This window comes from Hippocampus comes, unplaced genomic scaffold, assembly GCF_001891065.2.
Source record: "Hippocampus comes isolate QL1 unplaced genomic scaffold, H_comes_QL1_v1.1 scaffold89, whole genome shotgun sequence".
Lineage (NCBI taxonomy): Eukaryota > Metazoa > Chordata > Actinopteri > Syngnathiformes > Syngnathidae > Hippocampus > Hippocampus comes.
In genome coordinates, this window is record NW_017806077.1 from 45,051 (window position 1) to 65,717 (window position 20,667).

Below are 20,667 nucleotides of genomic sequence, written 5' to 3' on the forward strand. Positions count from 1 at the left end.
TAACTAAGCAATGCGTTTTTCGGGGGGTTGAACCTGGATTATTTTCAAAGGTGAAGGTTGATTTGCGATCGTGATCCGAGTTGCGAGCGTGGTCACTCGTACGTCAAGGTTGCGGTCGATGACGAATCTGCAGTCAAGCTAGTCGATTATTTCGGGACGCGTTATCGTAATTTGTGTACTTTATTGGCTCAGTGAGCTATTTGCTAATGCGAGGTCTTCTATTTGATCAAAGTGGTCTTCAAAAGGGTCGCAAAACGTCTTCAACCGCCTGCATTTAGCCTTGTATGTGCAGTCCTGTAAAGTGTGAGAATTTGGATTTATCCAGTACCACAGTTCACTTCCTTCACGACTCGGCGATCCAATCTGTGGCTTTTTACCGGTGACCCGTGCTAGGTGAGGATGGGGGTTCCCGTCATACTCGGGTCACCTGTTTTTCGCCGGTTGACTGCTGCGGAACACACAGCGAGCCCAAAAATCCACCACTGAGTTTAAGCGTCGGCAAGCTTCTACTTTGTTAATGCCAAACCGGTCCTCCTCCTTTGCCAAGCGGACTGGATGAATAATAGCAACGCGTCCAGCCTGAGGCTTCGTTTGTCCGTGTCGAAAAGCAGAACAAGGCGAATGCAGCATTTAAAACAAAACAAAAAAAAAAAAAAAACAACCATAGGCATGAATTTAGATGCCATTTTTTTTTTTGAAGTGAGAAGGTGGCTAGGCAGAAAGACAAATAGACCCTTCGTGTGACAGCTGAGGAGGGGAATCGGTGCGAGCAATTGGACGATGATGAATTTGCACCCGATGAACTGGACTATTCATAATCGCTGTCATTTGATGGCTGACCGGACATGGAAAATAGTGATCCAAAAGCGGCTCTCTGCAAGATGATTATTCTTCGATGCCTCCATGTCTCAAGTTTGACTCCTATTCACCATATTTGACATTATGATTTGCTAATCGCAATGACCATGTCAGGAACTCCATTCACTCGCCGCCCGCCCCCTCCCCCATGGTGTGACTCCTGGAAAAGTGAAGCTAGTCAGGTGTTCACTGATAATTCATCGTCTTCGGCTCACAGAAGAAAGCATAGTCATTGTTGGAAGGAAAAATACTTGACGCCTTCTGTAGCCTTTTGGCCTCCTCGGCGCTCGCTGCCGTCTTTATTTGCCCGGCGAAGAGCATTAGCGGTCCTATTAAGGTGAGTCGGGCGAAGGTAGAGAGTGTTCCTTGAGCAGCCTACGGAGGCCTTCGCTGTCTTTGATATCGAGGGCAAGATTCAAACGTGCCTTCATTGCGCTTGCGATGGCAGCGTGAAATGTATCAAAAGATTCGCAGTCGATCACCGGACGAAACGTGATGAAACGGAATGTTTGTTTTTGAGCCTGCATTCAAAATGGGGCTTTTTTTTTGTGGGCGGTTCTTTCAAACCACTAAGCTCTCAAGCGCTGAGGCTGTGGCTAGGTGCTAATTAAAGAGAAAATATCCTCAGGTGGAGAATATGATTCATGATTGTTGATTGGGTCCTCTTGGAATTACTGCGGTTATTATTTTGTCACAATTTCTACGGAAATTAAATGTGGTCGCTGTGTGCGTCCTGGCTCATTTCAGAATGACAGAGGAGTCAGGCGGGAGGAGGTAGAAATGTGTTGGGGAAACGCGACAAGTAGGAAGTAGGTCTGCTCGACTCATCGGTGACACGGCGTTGTCCAGTTAGTTTGCCTACGACTTCTACGGCGTGTCCAAAAGGTCAGAGTACGAAGGAGATTGGATTGTTCCCCTCGTTCACAGATGACTATTTACAAAATAGACCATCTCTAGGGCACATTTTCTGCAAAAGACTGATAATGGATCGATGTTATGCTAATCTGTGGTTATGATCATGAGCAGTTAATGAAGGAAAAGAGAAATAGGCGAGGTGTATGAAGCCCAGGTTGGGGGGGGGTGTCTAAGGCCGTCAGAAACGCAGCTTTGTTTAATTAATATTGAAATAATGACCTCCCACAGGCGTCGTCAGAAATGATGCATTCCGCGCGCCTTGTCTGGGATGAGTTGAATAGCCGACAGCCAGACAACAAACCATTTTGCACAAAATTGCACAAAAAAAGGACAAAAACAGCCCAAAGCTACCTCATGCTTAATTCTACGACAGAGCGGTAATGGAAACGCCGCCTCGCAACCTGGCGTCAGGAATTCAACCAATGAGACAGAGCGTGCAGCCATTTCAACGAGCGGACTTTCTTCTTCTTCGAAACTGAGCCCCAATCGGAAGCAGATGTGGGAAGGCGAAATCGCATGTGCCTTCTAATATTGGTGCCGTACGGCGACAAAGTTTGTCAATTGGATTGCCCCAAAATTGCTTGACGCTTTAATTGTATTTGAGTGTCGGAGAGTGCGGCTGCGTCAAGGGAGGTGTTGAAATGATTTCGAAATAGGTCGGCCCTTCTTTCTAATATCATTTCTTTTGGACTGCTTGAGTAGGCGCACGGGTCAAAAGGAAAGAAACGGGGAGTAGTCGCACACTCCTCTCGACATGCGTCACAGCTAATCGAGCACTCTATGGCAACATCTTGAGCATGCACGCCAGGAGAGGAAATGGAAATAGTTGCGAGGTGGCCGATTTACTGACCGGAACATCCAGGTCGGGGTTGGGACAAGGCGAGAGAAGTCCAGTCATGCTGAACACAAACGCTGCGAATCCACTGAACCTTGCCACACGTTTTTTTTTTTTTCCCCCCTTCGCACTCTTTTTCCGAGCTGCCAGACGTCTGGCGGTACGTTCGTAGCCGGATCGTCGTCGTTGCCTCAGCCAGCAGGCAGCGACTCTCTCCATCTTTTCGCTGAGTGTGTGTGTTGACTTTTAGGAAGCAATTATTTCAGCTGCCTGCCGGAGCTTGACACATAAAAACATAAAGATCCCCCCCCCCCCCCTTCCTCACCATTTTCTATCAACATGTACACTGCTTATTTTAACACTTCACCTGGTCTGAGAACTGTAGGACGTCTGCTGGTGGGCCTTTTCCATGGCGCTTGTGTTCGTGCTAGTTCCGGGTCAGTGCCCAGTTTAGCCCCAGTTATTTATTCCCCCCCCCCCCACCCCCCAAAAAAAATTTGGCTCGAGCTCCAGCTCTGGTGCTTAATGTGGCTCCAATTATTTGTTGGGCGAGGCTCGGGCACCAACTACGTCAGGGGGCGGGGTTATCGTGACGATCGCAGATGTAGAGGAATGACTCCTTGGACACAGGGAAGGTTTTGAACGGTGAACTCTGGCACCATTGCATCCTACCAGAAGAAAGATGGCCGATGGGTCCAGCTAGCACGCGATCTCCGACCGGCAGCCAACCTCGTGATCATCTACAATGATTACGAAAAATAGAAGTGTTTATTTTACTGATTGCAGTTCACTGACTGTTATATCCTACATGCAAGTATAATCCATGCGATGCTAAGTTGCCTAGCAGATGCTAACAGCGCATTATAATAAAAAGTGTTTTTATTATTATTCTAAAGAATAGCGCATGCGCTCTTGCGTAAACGTTGACGTAAGCAGTGGTGTTTGAACGCTTTGCGACTCCTACTTGGCTCTTTGCCGGCGGAAAACCAAACACGCTCTTCGAAAAAACTTGTGAAGCACCAACTCAGTGCAGCAGTGGCCCAGGCGCCAAATGAGCACCATTTTTTTTTTGTGTGGGGTTGGTGGGGGGATATAAGTGTGTCTTTGAAAGCTGCATCAAAAGGCCAGGATGAATGGAAGCAGTTCAGACGGGAAACCCCGCACCTTTTTATCTTAATTAGAAGCGAAGCAGTTGGATCCCACGGATCCAGTGTAAGGCTTGGCCGCCCTTCATACCTCCCACGGACACTCAAAGGCTCGCAGCGTCGTTTTTCAAAAGCGCTTCATCACCGGAGGCTTCATCCGACCTCCCGAAAACTTGCTTGTCAGGCTCAATGGCGACTCCAAATTCTCCATAGGGCTGAACGGGAGCGTGAATGGCTTTCTCTATATGTGCCTTGGAATTGGCAAGCGAGTCGCCCGCGACACGAATGGGCGTCAAACATGAATGTTTTAAAAAGTCTTCTTTTGTTTTGCAGGCGGCAACAAACTGAGGAACCAGCAGTTCCGTCTCAACTGGGCCTGGATCTCACTGGAGAGGAGTCACTACGTGGTGGACGAGGAGCTCAAGTTCCTGGAGGTGGTGTTGAAACGTCGAGGCTACCTGGGGGAGACCTCCTTCGTTAGTAAGTCAAAAGCCAGAACCCGAGGCAATACAAAAGCTGCATTCACACGTGCACATTTGTTTCGGCGTAGCGTCACAAACGAGCATTTGCTCTGGAGCAAATTTTTAAACCACCTCCCTGAGGTGGATCAAATTTGGTCCGGTATAAGCTCTTTAGTGGAGCTACGCCGGAGCAAATGTGCACGTGTGAACGCTCGACTGGATTTATTTCGGAGCTGCGTCGGACCAAACGTTGCCGTGTGAACGGGGCTAATGTCAGAACCAATCCAAAGAACTGGATGGAAAAACGGCATCCTCGATAATGATGGATCGAACGGTGTTTCTCCGCCATTCTTGAGCCGCGGCACAAATGTGAAAAAACAGTGGATGCACACTGTTGGTTAACCATATACCCCAGGGGTTTCCAATCACCGGCCCGTGGGCCATTAGCAGCCTGCTATCCATTTTCAGCGGCCCACGACATCATATCATGACAACGATCAGTTATTACCAAAACTGGCTAGCTCAGATGTATTTAATCTTCACGATTTTTCGTCTCTCCTTTCTCAAGAGCACTTTGAAAGAGTCATTCATGCCTTCGTCACATCTCGGCTAGATTACTGTCATGCACTTGACTTTGGAGACAGCCAATCCTCCATTAAGCGTCTCCAGTTGGTCCAGAATGCTGCTGCTCACCTCTTGACTGGCACTCGTAACAGCGAGCACATAACTCCGACTCTGGCATCCCTTCGCTTGCTCATCTTAGAGTTCTTTTGAAGATCCTATGTTTTGTTTTCAAATCTTTAAATGGCCTGGCCACAGCTGACCTCTCTGAGCTCCTCCGCCCCGACGCTCCTGCAGCGCGCATCAGGTCTGCGGACCAGACCCTATTTGAGGTACCGAGAACTAAGTGGGTTGTTGTTGTCTGAATTATTTTTGCTCCGTGTACAGCAACTTTGTATGCGGCGGTGGTTGTTTTAAAGTGCTCTAGAAATACACTTGAGTTGAGTTCAAAAGAAAAAAAAAAATCCATACTTTCTCAGTGAGAATGAGAGCAAGTTTTACGATACCGCTCAAGCTTTCCAAGAGAGTTTAAAGATTTGTTCTCCAGCTATTTTCAACACGTGAAATGGCTTCATAATGTGTAAAAACAGCAGACGACGTGGATGCAAAGCAACGGTATCCATTTGCGACATACTGTCACAGGCTTTCCGCCCGATAGCAACGATGGCATCTCTGCAGAGAGGAAGCAGTCGATGGCTAGCTCCTCATTATGAAAAAAGGAAAGAATCCCGGCGCCACAATGCACATTAGAGCCCGCGAGGGTAATTTGCTTGTGCCTTTTATGAGCCTACAAATATTATCCAACTCCAACACATGCACAACCCCTTAACCTCTCTCCACGGGCCGCCATTTACTCTAGAGATGCACAATAGCGCTCGGCGGACATCCCCGTGAGAGGTCACCTGCAATTGCTGACACCCAGCAATTTAGCGGCCGGAAACAAACAAACAATAAAGCTGCCAGAGACAGTTGGAGCCGCTTTTGTGAAGTCTCCCAACAGTGGAAGTTTACCTTGGATACCACTGTTTTGTTTTTTCTTTTCTTTTTTTTTTTTTTTAGGTGTCTATAGATTTAAAGGATCATTAAAATTGATGTTAAAGGTCAGATAGCGTGGCGTCATTAACAACCTCCCTCAGGCCCTCACACTCATGCTACGGTTCTGGAGGCAAGATGCAAATTTCTGACCTTTGTTCAGCTTGGCACACGCCTCACCCCACAATTCGGTCGCCGTTTGAAATAAAAAGCAACTGTTTCTGCGAGAATCGTTAAAAAAAAAAAAAAAAGTGTCAGGAGACTGCAGCTGACAGTATGGTGTGAATGTGGGGTGTGAAATTGGAAAAGCTCACTTCTAATTACTTATAAGGGAGCGGGGGGGTGGGGGGGTGAAAAGAATGTTACAAGTGAAAACACTGCGTGATGATCCCCGTGTGCTAGCCTCACAAATTAAAGCTAAACAAGGATGTGTATTTAAAGGACGTGGGCGGAAACTCAAATTGTTTTGATTATCCGGAGAGCGGCTTGCTCTTTTATTCATGCTTGCGTTATAAATGAAAGAAATTTCACTTTGAACTCGGCGCGCAGTCTGTATTCAAAACACGGTGAGGCTGCCGCATGCATTCAAATGCAGCAAATTGACTAAAATATTGAGACGTTCCTCCTAATCTTTCATTAATCAGTCAGAGTTGAGACGACATGACTTAATTACCCTTGCAACTGAATTCATATTTTTTTTTTTCTATCGATAGACAGATTGGACGACTTCAATTTGGTCCCCAAAGACACGCTCAGATGATTTTGGTGTGGTCCAAAAAGCGCGTCAAACACTTTTTGGACGATGGAAATTACCTTGGACACACGCCAATATTTTGTTGTCCTAGTTCATGTCACAATCGTGATTTTGCACAACATCCTTCCGAAATGGACATTTGTCCCAATACCTTTGTCCTTATAGTCAAGACTTTGTTCATCACCCATCCAAAGTAACAATCAATCAAGCACAATTTGGTGTTTTGGAGTGACTCAGAGAAACGCTTTAGGCCCACTAGTTTTTTTTTTAAAAACTTGATCTCTCCTCATCTTTAGAACAAGAATATCAAGTCAAAATTGGCTCTGGTCTTGCAACAGACCTCACAAAACAAACAACACTCCCCTCGGATACGCTCCAAAGCCCTCGTCGAAAGTTGTCCCGGAAGCATGAAAGCTGTTATAGCAGCTAACAATTTTTTTTCGCTTCCATTTTCACCTCCCGTTGATGGACCGCATCTTAATACTTGTGTTGCCCATATGGCATACGAGCCCTTTGTGGTCCGCAGCTCTCGTCAGATCAATGAAGAGTGAACGAGAACAAGTGAGAACAATAAACCTGCCGTCCGGTGATGGAAAGATCACAAACGTTGAAATCGGATAAGTCCGAACAATTTTGTCCTTATAAGCCCCTCAATGGCCATACACGTTTTTATGTTGTACATTGCTCACTAGATTGAGCGCGGCCTTGCATTTCCCCGGAGTGTGATTCGCCGTAAAGAAAATAACACCTATTTTTCCAAACAAAAGGTCAAACATCTGCGGACCCGACCAAATGATCAAACGTTTTGAGTTAAAACTGCGCTTGTACAAACACGCCGCCTCGGCCGATAATGACGCTAATCATTTCATGCGAATAACTATGGCCAATTTGCCTCCCTCGCTAAAATGAAGCGGCGTGTCTCGCCGTCATTTGTGAAAAGGCCGGCCGCAGACCAGGCTGCCATTAGAGTGCGGCGAGCGTCTGTCTGAGTCACCGCTGCCACGCAGGGAGCGTGCTAAAGTTTTCCGATGAATACGTTCTCTTTGCCAAGTCAAGCCCGCTACCCCCGGAGGGGGGATGCTAAAATGGAGCATCTTATCTCCGTCGGGCTGCGCGCGTGCCTCTTTGCCTCGTGTCTCCACTTACACATCAAAGTCGTTGCTTTTATTTCAAAAAGCAGGTGAATAAATCAGTTGCGGCGCCCCCCCCCCAAAAAAAAAAGTCAAAAATATGCATTTCCTGTGTGTAGCCTGCACACCTTTTTATTTTCTACAAGCGGAATTATTGAACATTTTCCTTCTGCTGATAATTCCTTGAGGCCCGAGCACCAACGGGCCCTCTTGAAATGGCTTTCCGTTTTCTTAAGATTGTACGTAGGTCAATGGAATTGTCTTTTGGTCGTTTAAACATCATCCAAAGCACATCAAATGTGATGGGAGTCATCAATTATGCTTTGAAGGATCAAAATTTGACTGACCCCAAAAAATGGCTCACCACCGTTTCACCGTTTTATTCCACCTTCTTGAAATTGTTGAGAATTGACCTTTGTGCTCAAACAGTTGAGATCAAATAAACAAGTAAATATGCCCAAAGATGCCTAAAAAATGTCTGAAGACCCCCATTTCCAAAAACCAGCAGGCAGTCCACATCAAGCTTTACTGTTTTTTTTTTTTCCGGCATTTGTGGCTGCCGGGATAATTGCTCTGCGGTGGGCCGCCATGTTTACTGCCAAAGCCCTGCGACGTGTTGTTGGGTCAGTTAGAAGAGACAATGAAGTCGGTGTGTGACATTTTAGTGGCCTCGGCGCTCCCGCCACCAGCGCCACGGCGACAGTCAAACGGCTCGCGCGCTGTCAAGTCAAAGACACGCTGAAGGTCAAACACGGGCCTCCGGACTGAGGAGGTAGATAATTGGCTTCAGCTCGACCGTAACCATCTGAGACACGCAGCTTGGGACTGAAGATGGGCAGATGTCGGCCCAACTTTTGACCAATGGAGGCGGCGGCGGGACTCGGCCCGGTTTTATTGATGCGTTTCTTTATGACGAGCGCAGCAGTTGAGAAGCCGGCGGCGTTTTTAGGTGACAAATGTTGTTGGGCGACCAACCACTCTACTTTCGGTTCCAACGACAGCATCATGAGCGACGCATAAACAGTGCACCAAAAGTTACGATTTCTGCGCATCTCCTGGTTTTGAGGTGACGGTTCCATCAATGAAATTCGGACTTGTTAAATTTACATGAATATGAAACTGAAATGGAAATCGCGAGCAACAGACCCTCCAATAAATGGAGGTTTCTTCAGAAATAAAACTATTTTTTACAATAAATAAAAACATTCCAAAACAAAATGGTTCAGCATAATTCTCAGTCATTTTTATTTTATTGTGGCAAAAAATAAATCAATAGCGAATGCTCACAGCTTGTTGTTTGTGTCCTCTGCAAAGGCATCGGCACCAAAGACGGAACGGCCCTCAAGGATAAAGATTTTCGCGGCAAAGCTCAGAAGCAGGTGCAGTTCAACCCGGGTCAGACCGCCGCCACCTGGAAGGTCCGCATCCTGCCAGATAGCGAGTACGAGGTGTCCGAGGCCTTCCAGATTGTCCTCTCCGAGCCCGTGATGGCCGTCCTTGAATTCCCAGAGGCTGCCAGCGTGGAGATTGTGGACCCTTCTGACGGTCAGTCACTGGATTTTACCCTCGATATGCCGTCTTTTTACAACCAGACGGCGCACCGTATTAAAAGGCGTCGTGTCAGTTACCGGTGCTGCGTTTAACAGATACACAAGATGCAATGTGTTAATGGACACAGGCATGGTAAAACGTACGCTAGCTTAAATGCTAGCATGCTAGCGTGTGTTTTTAAAAAGCCAGTGGGAGCAAAACTGAGTTCGGTTGTACTTTATTGAAGTATTTAACAATGTACTCGCGTTATTTTTGGATCAATCCTCATCATCAACTCCATCAAAGTCTTAATCTTCCGTATCCGAAATGAACAGCTGGGCAAGTTCACCATCAAACACGCCTGGCACCTATTGGGGGCGTGCTCCTTCGCGCCCCCCACTTCCCACTTTAACGTACGCACGCTGTCCTCAGTTACGTCCGCTTTCCTCCAAATATGCCGTGTGTGTCGGCACATCAGTCGGTCAAGCAGACCCGTCATCGAAGACACGCAACAGCATTCACAGATTTTGGAATTCGGTGCGCACACGACGAAGCGCTCCATCCTCTTTGTGGAAAATTTAAGACTTTGATCTGCGTTTTATAGTCGTGATCACATGGTTTTCTAACCGTTGTCCGACTGCTGTCTTTTATTACAGGTACGTTCATCCTTGACTTTTGAGGTTGGTTCGAATTTCCAAATGAGCTTGTTTGAGTTGCGTCCGAATACGCAACGCTCACGCGGCACAAGAGGGCAAATTCAGTTCCCGTTGTGACTCGCTGATTTTAATCTGGATTATTTTATATTTACAACCTACATTTCTTTTTTCATCGTACAAATATTTCCTCTAGGTGCGTCTATCTTACTGCATTAGCGTAGGCAGCCTTTAGCAGTGCAATCCGGGATACGCATCCTGAAGTGGAGTTTGACGTCAGAGCCATTTTCAAGCACTTAGCGCTCAAGTGTTTCAGGTCAAATGCATTGTGTGCAGGTCGGGCCACCTCACCACTTGCAATCATCGCGTGTATGGCGTCGGTTGAATGCAGCGCGATCGCATAGAAGTGACTTGGCAGCGAGCGGCAATCACACCCTAGAGTGCGTGCAACTTCTCTTTGGGCGGCTTTCTGCAGCAAAATGACCCAAGCCGAAGAAATAACAATCGGATTTTATGCAAAGCATGAGATAGGACCTAAGTAGAAAAGTCATCAAAGTGAAACGATAACTCAAGGGGCATCCTGACTTTGGCCAAGGACTTTAACTTAAGATTCCCCACTCCCCCCCAAAAACCAGGGATTACTTGGAAAACGCTTACATCCATCTGGCAAAGGCCACGTGAAATCTCGAAGCCATCTCAGGGGTGTCAAACACATTTGTGTCGCGGGCCACGTTGGCGTTCTGTCTTCCCTTGAAGGGCTGTTATGACAGTGAAACCCCCAAAAATGTTTACACGACAAATTAATGGATTATTACTTTTGTAATTTACTTGACTGACAAGTGAGCGTCAGGAGGGTAGCAAAATTATTTCGAAATCTCAACATTATTTATCACATGTGACAATTTGAGATTTCGGGACCGATTTTAGCAAGGATCATGCAAGTTGACACATGATTTGCTTTCGCGGGCCGCATAAAGTGACGCGGCGGGCCGCATCTGGCCCCCGGGCCTTGTGTTTGACACCGAAACCTAACCCAGTAGCGCATTACACCCAGTACACGCGTACCCACAATCGGTCCACGCTCGAGCACGTTCCTTCAATCGCAAAGGCCCCGATTATCAGATTTGATCTTCTCCCAGAAAGGAGTTGACGTTTGAAGTTGGAAATCGGCACGTGTGAAACCCGCTCGAAACTTCACGAGCCTTTGGGAAGAACCGGCAATCTCGAGGATGTGAATCATAATCAGACCACATTAGGGTCAGGCTTTCATGGTGTCGAAATGCGGGGCACGGCTCGAAAAAAGAAAAAAAAAACGGCCGCGAGGAAGTTCAGATAACCGGCGCCGCTTTAGCATGTGGAGCGGTCATGGAATAAATATGGGAGAGGTGCTTCTGTAAACACGAGTGCTTCGGTGGGGAAAAGTGCAGCGTATAAATATGCATTTGCAAGTCTCCGGGGACTTTGCCGGCTGCAACAGGCAAGATTGACTGTCAACAATTTATGCTAATCAACATGTTTAGTTGCTAGTTTGTCCGCCGCAACATCGGGCCTCTGGCGGGTGGACAATCGCCAGGCAATATGTCGACACGGGTTCGTTATCACCTGAGGAAATTTTTTTTCGATTCGTTTTGGCAGCTCAAGGAAAAGGAAAACGAAAACACTTTCTACTGTTTGTTTTCTGGCACCTGGAGGTGTTTTGTGTTGTCGAGGTCCCGTTCATGTGCACGATGATGACTGAAGCCCACACGAAAAGTGAAACAAAGCCGCAAGAGAGAAAAGTCATGCATTGTGATTGGCGTGCTTAATGAAGACGTATTTGTTTGTCATCAACATGTCTGTGACAAGCTTTTGTCAAACTACTCCCAAGATAAAGAATTTCCAGCACTCCACTAGGCATTACGTAAGTCTTGTGAAACTCAGCCCATTTTGAGGGGGCGGTCCTGTCTCGTGAAAATTGCTTTTGTTACCATGACAACCAAGGACCAGAGGGGAGGCAGTTCAAGTGGCTTTTGCTTGGTGAAGTGGAGCCAACGGGGATGAAAAGTGCCTGTAAAAAAATGATCAAGGCTTGGTTAAGCTCCGGCACGCCCACGACCCTCGTGAAGATGACGCCAATTCGAAGGTGGATGGTAAAAGGTTTATTGTGCAAGCTTTGATAGGTCAAATTTTAAAACAGAAGAAATGAAAATTTCTCATGTACTGTACTACAAAATACCATAGAATGTATTTGGGACACATAAGGCCATCTGGAATTAAAATTTGCTGTTGACCATTGTAAATGATTACTCGAATGTACCAAACATTATTACAAACAATTATTCAATAGAATAAAAAAAAAAAAATCATGAATCATCTGTTCCCTAAAACTGCTATTGATGTCTTTTTTTTAAATTTCATCTTGGAAGAACACGATTCATGAAAATCTGCCGATAATTGACATTCCCTAATATTACACGAATGTGCCAATTATTACAAACAATTATTTAATATAATTAAAAAAAAAACATGAATCATCTATTCCCCAAAACTGCTATTTATGGGTTTTTTTTTTTTTTTCATCTTGGAAGAACTTTGCTTGGTCCACGATTCATGAAAATCTGCCGATAATTGACATTCCCTAACATTTGTATTTGAGTAACCGTAAATTTTCGTATCGATCCCGTCGAAGCAGTGTGCTGCAGCTACGCGCCCCGTATTAAAACTGCACGTTCATAACTGGAATGAAATTGAAACATGAAGTCGTCTTTTCCCTTCCATGCCGGGAGTAAATGTTCCGTCGACGGAACATCCATTGGCGTGCATGCGCGTACAGCATCGAGGAGGACGTCGGCGAGCTGATGGTGCCAGTGAGGCGCAGCGGCGATGTGAGCCAGGAGCTCATGGTGGTCTGCTTCACCCAGCAAGGTAAAAGAAATGGTGGGAGAGTGGATTTTTTTTTTGGGGGGGGGGCATGCAAATGACTTTAGATGATGATGATTGTTATTATTATTATTTCAAGGGTACGGAGCCCCTAAAGTGATATGGATGAAATCCTCGTCGTAACGACAAACGCATTCTCCCCTCCCCCCCCCCCCCCCCGCCCGCCTCCATGTCACTTTAGGAGCTCCGTAGTGTGGAGCCTTCAGCACATGATTTGTCCTGATTGTTGTGAAAAAAAAAATGACTGCATAATATCTAAAATAGACACTGGCACTCTCGAACTTCCAAGAGTAATAACATCTTCCAAAAGTTTTCGGACATAAAACCGCCAAAGTCGGGCTGGTGACCATGTTATGGGACACATGAGGAGCATGAAATAAAAACAAAGCCATCGAGGCAGACATCACGCCGGAACGTAAAAGAAAATAAGAAAAAGAACAACAAGCTTGTTTAAACCTCCGGTTATGTTCAATCCGAAGGAACAAGTTTCAGAAATGCAATAAAAAAAAAACAAAAAACAATCTCATGATTAACTCCACACTAAGACTTCCATTGCAAAATGCGAAATGAACTATTTTCATTTCAGTTAGTTAAACCAAGTCGACAATGTTTGCACTTTTAATTTTAACTCAACAAAACAGGAAGTCTAAACGTGAGCGCAAAAAAAAAAAAGAAATTCATTGCAAACCTTGAAGAAATGAGCTGTTAGCCAAGTATTCCCAGTTACAATGGGATGAAATACAAAAGCTAATGTTCTTGGGTCAATTTGACCCGACATGTTTGATTATCTCGAAGTGCCTGAAAAAAAGGGAAATTCCGTCATGAATTCCATGACCAATCAATTTTTGGGTTTTTTTGCATATGTTGATCACGCCAAGCAGAAGTGATTCATAGTTTTACATATGGGTCAACTTGACCCGCATCACTAGAGCAGAGTTGCACTTAAAAATGTGAAATGTAAATGGGATAAACTAAATGGAGACGAAGACAAACCACTGAAGCCCAGCTGTGAATTTATCAATAATGTTCGTGGCTCCATTTTTTTTACAATCCAAAAGTCCCAGAAAGGGCAAAAAAAATCCCACTACTTGCTTCGCATTTCACTGGAAATTGGTGAAGCGAACTTGATAATGATGTGATTGGGCCAAAAAAGAAAACGGATTCCATTGACTCCTCCGAGGTCTGAGTGTGAACTGCGCCGATCATTAGCGGTAATTGCTGTGTTTTTGCCGGCCTCAGGGTCAGCCACTGGCACGGTGCCCACCACCGTGCTGTCGTACTCGGATTACATCTCGCGGCCGGAGGACCACCACAGCGTGCTGCGCTTCGACAAGGGTGAGGTGGAGAAGCCGTGCCGCGTGGTGATCATCGACGACTCGCTCTACGAGGCCGAGGAGAGCTTCAACGTCACGCTCAGCATGCCCATGGGCGGCCGCCTGGGCGCCCGCTTCCCCGGCGCCACCGTCACCATCGTGCCCGACATGGACGACGGTAAGCCCCCCCCCCCAAAAGATAAAATAATAAAAATGGTCATCCACCAAAAGAGAAGCGAACTGCTTGATGGTGGTTGAATTTTCTATTGCATCAGCGTTGCCTGCTGCACCCATATTAGCATGTCTTTGATGTGCCGCGCGGTCATCATTTATATTTACATAAACTAACAACGTCGCTTTTTGCCAAGGTTTTAATTTTGGCTACAATGAAAGTGATAAAATTATGGATTTTTTTTTTTTTTTGGAGACAAAATACGCTGCGTTGTTTTGCGGAGAAACTTGCCTATTCACTTGTTTGTGGCCAAAGCTTTGTCTCAAATAAATATCGCTTCGGCACTATCGGTTGGCATTTTGTTGCCCGGATGCTATGTTGGAATGAGGGGAGGAGCTTCATGTCGTCAGGCCGTAGCTTTGTCTAATACAGAAAAGTGCTTTGCCTGCCATCTTGTGGCATCTAAAGGCAGTTACAAACAAAACTTTTTGTGTGGGAATATTGGCATAGGTTTCAACTCTTCTAGACAATCAAAATCACTTTTTGGTGTGACCCCTGCAATTCGTGGAAATTTGCTCTTTGCAGTCAGCTTCGGTCTTGTTCCCCCATGAAGAGTGAGGGTCCACTCTGTCCTTATCCCCCGTGAAGAGGGATTCATCGTGCCACCTTTCAACTTTCTATTCGTCCACCGGATTGGACAAATCTTTACTAGTGAAGCGTGTCGAAACATTCAGGGTTTTTTATTTCCGTTTATTTTCTACAAGGATGCTTTACATCTGAAAAAGAAGTGTGCGTGTTTGTGCATGTGTGTGTGTGTGTGTGTGTGTGTGTGTGTGTGTGTGTGTGTGTGTGTGTGTGTGTGTGTGTGTGTGTGGGCATGTGTCTGGCTTTTTGATGATGTAAATGCTAATAGCCTTGATGGTAAAACTCATTGCATTAGCATTTTTAGCAGGTGTTGGCGTTTGAACTTGATGTATGGCAACGTGTTGTTGTGTAAGCAGGTTATGGGAGGCTGCCAATTTTGGTTCCCAGGGACACGCGTGTGATAATATTTAGATGTAGATGGAAAAAAAAAACCACGCTAATTTCAAGCAAAAGTAACAAAGTCAAGCTGACAGTTAAGCGTCACAGCCATCATTTTTTCCTGATGATTGCAATTCCACGGATTCTGATTGCAATCAGATGCCATCGCCATCATGCAAAAAAAAAAAAGGCCCGGCGAAACTCCTGGAACCGAAAGCCGGATCATCTGTGTGATGATGCAAAACCAAAGTTGGCGCCGCCTCGTCAATTCGGGCTGCCAGAAAGTCGTGATCGTCACAAACTGCGTCTTCTTATTGCAGCCCCGCTGGCTTACGTCCAACCTGCTACCTGCACAACAAAGCCGCCGTCTGGCTAGCTAACGGGCTTCAGACGGCGTAACAGGTTCCCATGGAAGTCCGGCTTCGAGTGGATTTGTTTGACCTACTTAAGTAGTGAGGAGGAGGGAGTCGACGTGACGGGAATGCGGCGTTCGCTGTAACCTGAGCGGCGGTGAACACGGGGGCATTGTGGCCTCTCGGGACAGCTGTTGGAACGCCGCTAAACCTTTTTCGCGGGATGCGCGGCACAGCTCAATTTGGGCAGATCCTCCTTGACTGAGTGAGGTCACGCTTTGGAGACATCATTCATTTTTCTGGTCGTTATTTATTGTTTTGTTTGTTCCCGTCTTTTTTTTTCATGGCACTGAAAAACACTACTTAATGGAATTAAAGACTGTCTCGTTGGACGATGGGGCTTGCTATTAGTTTTGGACTTTGTATGCGAGAAGATCATCGTGTAAGATCAGACGAGGCGCCGGCATTCCTTTCGCAATTTAGCGACGCATCAAGGTGGTGCCGCAGTACCCTGTGATATATGGAGCTGCAATTCATTTTATCCTTTTGGCATTCCAGCTTGGCAGTGTCATTTTTGTCCTCTTTTTGTTTTTCGGGTTCCGAATGGAGCTTTGATCGCGCTGATTTGTGAGGCTTCAAAGCGAGCCGACGGGAGCCTCCGCGCCAGGATTGTTAGCGACCGACACATCGCCGGCTAATTTAATCGGCCGATATTAACTCACACATCCCAATGTCAGGCAAAGATAATGACATTCAAACCCATTCAAATATCGTCCGTTTTTTTTTTTGCCCCCCCCAAAAAAATTCAACAAATACCGAAGCATTAAAGTGCATTCAAATGTACTCTTCGGTTTCTGAGGTAACACTCTTATTGTTGATAGTTGTTTGGTTTATCAGTTTAGGAAATATAACAGGGAACGATGCCACTATAAGGAGTCCGCTAGACGGCATGGCTCTCTTTTTGTCTAAATGGCGCTCGCCAGCTTTTGCGTTTGAACTTCTCGGCTGTGAATCTAAAACAATCAAAGGAAATGCAGTCAAGAAGACGGACGGTACCTGAGCGTGCTCGTTTGCCTCACATCAGCACTCCTCACTTCGCAGCCCTCTACTGCAGGGCCGTCTATGAGTACGGCTTTTGTTACCATGACGATCAGGGGCCGAAACGCGGGCTTGCAAGGAGGTAAGCGGCAACTAGTTGTGCAGCGGTAGCCCGGAATATGAAGAAGGGGCGCCCAGACAGAGTCAAATCATCACTTGCGGTATTTTCAATCATGGCGGCGGCACTTCATCAGCAGGCTAATTACACTGGTCCATTAGTGTCACAGATCTGCGCATGCAGTGGACACTTCGCTGAACACAATCCGCCAAAACTTCGCTCACGGGCACATTTTCCGACACGCTCACCGAAGATTGACTGGGTTGCGTAATTTCACACTTGATGGGTGGGCAGGCACTCCAGAGACACGTGAGCACACGTTTAGTTCCGCTCTCATTGGCTCTTCGTCGGAACTAAACGGTCGTTGCTAATTAAATGAAATGTGTACACCTAGTACAAAAAGACTCCCTTACGCCGCTCTTAAATGGTATGCTTTTTTGGTGATCGGAGAGGTAGGAGCTTTCAGATTCTAATAGAAAGGTCCTCGGATTACGACTGCACTGATTTTTATTTTGGGGGGGATAGAGGGGGTACCTTGCCTCCATTGTTTGCTCAAATGTTTGCCAATTTGGTGCTTTGGCACCTAATTGTGGCATTGTGCTACCCAGGGACTATGTTGAAGTTAGTGGAGGAGCTTCAGTTAGTCAGGCCGTTGCCTACAGATGCCTCGATAGGCAATTGCAAAACTTTTTTTTGTGGGCTTGAATAACTGCGTTGCTGGAAAAAAAGAACTACCCGCCTCCAGATGCCTCGATAGGCAATTGCAAAACTTTTTTTGTGGACTTGAATAACTGCGTTGCTGGAAAAAAAGAACTACCGTAGTTATTTTTTGTTTGTTTGTTTTGACTGAGGAATTTCCTTGCGTCCCAACGACGCACATTAATTGGAAAGAGCGTAGCGGGATGGAGGAAGACGGACCGTAATTGGATGAACTCCTCTCAGACTGACAACAGGCATGATTGCTTTGGTTTGGTCCTCTTCCTGTATGTGCAACCACATGTTCCTACGCCCCCAGGCTGTGCGTGTGTAAATGTGTGTGTAATGCCCTAAAAGTGTGCGCATGTGCCGCTGATTGGCAGTCATCTGACAAGTCACGGTACGCCACTGCTAAGCAAGCGGAGGCCTACGGTGTCGATAACGGCGCACCCCAACGATGCGGCGCAGGGTTTGCTTTCCGAGCGCCTCGTTCAGTCCCGCTAACTAGCACACCTTCGCCCACCGCAAGGGTGTCATTAAAATCTGATTTGTTTGGCACTCGTACCGTGGCCCGGGATCTGAGATTTGTGGCTTCCAGGGAAGTTTCCGCCGGCGCGAAAGATGGCACATTGGTTGTCTGTGGGAAACAAACTGCCAAATGAACAAAGGGACCGCGGCGTCGCCTCGAGTCTGTCAGTCGGAATGTAATTGTCATCGGGGCGGCGCCGCGGCTGATTTGCAACATCGCCCCCCGCGACAAAACAAAGCGGCGCTCTGATTGTGAGGCGTCACGCAATCGCAAGTCTTTGTTTTAAATACTTCAAACCGCTCGCACCCCCATTTACATATCTTAAGGCCTCCGACTTTACTCTGCGCGCTATAGACTGCACAGATTTGGCCGGGGTGGGGATTAAAGGAGCCCCGCGGATCATTACGGCTCTCTCGGGGTAATCCGCACGTTCGATCCGAGGAGTCACAAGGACATTGTGAAGTGCAGAGGCAAAGAAAGTGTCCAAGTCAAAGAGAAAACATGAAGTGGGAGACATCCGTGTGTCTCCAAAGAGCGAGGGAACCAAAGACCAAAGGGAATGGAAAAGATGATCGTGTAATTAGCAAGAAGCGCAGTTTGTGTGTGTGTGAAGGTCACGGACATGACATTCAAGTGCGCATTTGATGCCATCAAACGTACAAATAGAGGACTGAGCCAATGTCTGAGCCAAACTGTCATGATTTCTCTGAACCTTTATTCATACGCGGCAAGAAAACTGACTGAAGGAGTAAGCACGTTGGTGGTGGTTTTCGAGCGCAAAGACTCGCGACGCAGTCAAGTCAATCGTTCGTTGCGCCCGTGAAGAAAGACCCGCGAGGTCGTTCAGAGGAAAGGCGAACGTCCTTACGTGGTTCGAGTAAATTGTCAAGCAAAGACGATGGAAGACAAGACAGCGTCGACAAAAGTCCATCACCCTGACTTTTAATCAAACAGTGTCCAAAGATTCAGGTGACAGTCAAGAAAAACGTCGATCGTCATTTCTTTGTTTTAGTAAAATGACGGGCAAAAACAGCAAAGACAAAAAGTCAGTCCCCCGTAGTCTTTATTTAAGACTCGCAAGACATTCAAGACCCAAGTCGACGCTTTTTACTTTGTGGTAATCAACCGCCGAGCAAATATAGTTGAAAAAACAGTCGATCGTCGAGAAGACAAGATGAAAGCCAATCGCCGTGACTTTGTCTTAATAAACCGACAAGCGAAGGCTCGCGAGAGAACTGAAGAGAAAAGTCGATCACCCTAACCTTGTTTTAATGAAACCGACTGACCATTGATAGATTCGGTCACGGTGCCATCGTTTCGTCTCGTCAGTACGGCACGAAGTGCGCCTTCAACCGCCTTTGCCTCAGTTCACCTCCTGCCGCATCTTGGAAACTTACGCTCAAGTCCGAGCAGCCTATTGCCCGCCTGGAAAACCCGAGCCGCGGTCTTGGCCGCCGCGTTTACAAGCGGCTCGCTCGGATGGACGGCCATCCTCGGAATAAGGCTCGGGCTGCCGGCCGCGAACGGCCCATCTGTGCTCGAAGCGCTTTCTCGGCAGACCTGCCCTTTCTTGCTGAGGTAATTACGCTTGGATATCGCCTCTGCATCCGGATGCGTGTTTAGCTGCTGTCGGAACGCTTGGAGAACAAGACGCCACTTGCGGCGTTTATCGTCCGCTTGGCAGTTAATTCTGCTCCAGGTTCTGAAGGTATGATTATGACTTGCCATGAAGACAGTGTGTTGCTGTGTGTGTGTGTGTGTGTGTGTGTGGTCACTTGCGGCGTTTATCGTCCGCTTGGCAGTTAATTCTGCTCCAGGTTCTGAAGGTATGATTATGACTTGCCATGCAGACAGTGTGTTGCTGTGTGTGTGTGTGCGTGTGTGTGTGTGTGTGTGTGTGTGTGTGTGTGTGTGTGTGCGGGAGGCTCCGGATGGGAAAGAATTGCAGACTGTTATTATTCCTCCCCTTCAATTTGTAAACAGATGTCCAAAGCACTTAAACGTACTGACCTGTTTTCAACAAAGAGTCAATCGCCCGAAAGACTCAGCGAAGGCGAAAATGCTCTTGACTTGTTTAAATGAAGCGTTGAGTCAAGCGTCACGGCCAATGGCGAGTGTTTTGCCCTGACTTTGTTTCAATAAACCGATAAGCCGTGAAATATAATAAATATAAGCTGTGAAAAAAATAAAATACGACCGCGGTGACGACAGGAGTCAATGGCCCTGACTTATGAGAAGCGGACTCCCAAGACGGTGACGTAACCCAAAACAAAAAGTCGCTCATTCTTGATATGTGTTTTGGAGATGGTGACGTACTTTTATTTTAATAAACGGACAATTTGAATGCTCTTTCTTTGTCTTCGTTTAAAAAAAAAACAACAAAAAAAAAAAAAAACATCGAGCAAAGAATCACAAGACGCTAATTGTTCTTTGTTTCGATGAAGCACCTGGACATTGAACGCAATGTTGAGTGCAGATCATTCACTGAAGAGGCAACATTGAGTTGCTCTATTCGCAAGGAAATGTTGAATTCGGCAGATTTCGACGATCGATACAGCCCAAGTTAAATCAAGTCGCAGCTTGCGACACATCGTCACAAAGCGGAGAATTATCGTCAGCGGTCAAAAAGATG

The 20,667-nt window shown here is 46.5% G+C and overlaps 1 protein-coding gene across 2 annotated transcripts in view; it reads left to right on the forward strand.

The window, feature by feature from the left end:
- Positions 1-20,667, forward strand: part of LOC109530786 (FRAS1-related extracellular matrix protein 2-like) — a 71,414-nt gene that overhangs the window by 31,058 nt on the left and 19,689 nt on the right. Inside the window, exons 3-7 of one of the 2 annotated variants that reach the window (XM_019894683.1) lie at positions 4,087-4,233; positions 9,006-9,236; positions 11,087-11,094; positions 12,661-12,778; positions 14,033-14,284. In XM_019894683.1, the coding sequence (XP_019750242.1) occupies positions 4,087-4,233; positions 9,006-9,236; positions 11,087-11,094; positions 12,661-12,778; positions 14,033-14,284 (756 nt within the window). Of the gene's footprint in view, positions 1-4,086; positions 4,234-9,005; positions 9,270-11,086; positions 11,095-12,660; positions 12,779-14,032; positions 14,285-20,667 lie in introns of both variants that reach the window. The other variant, XM_019894682.1, reaches the window with a different exon arrangement.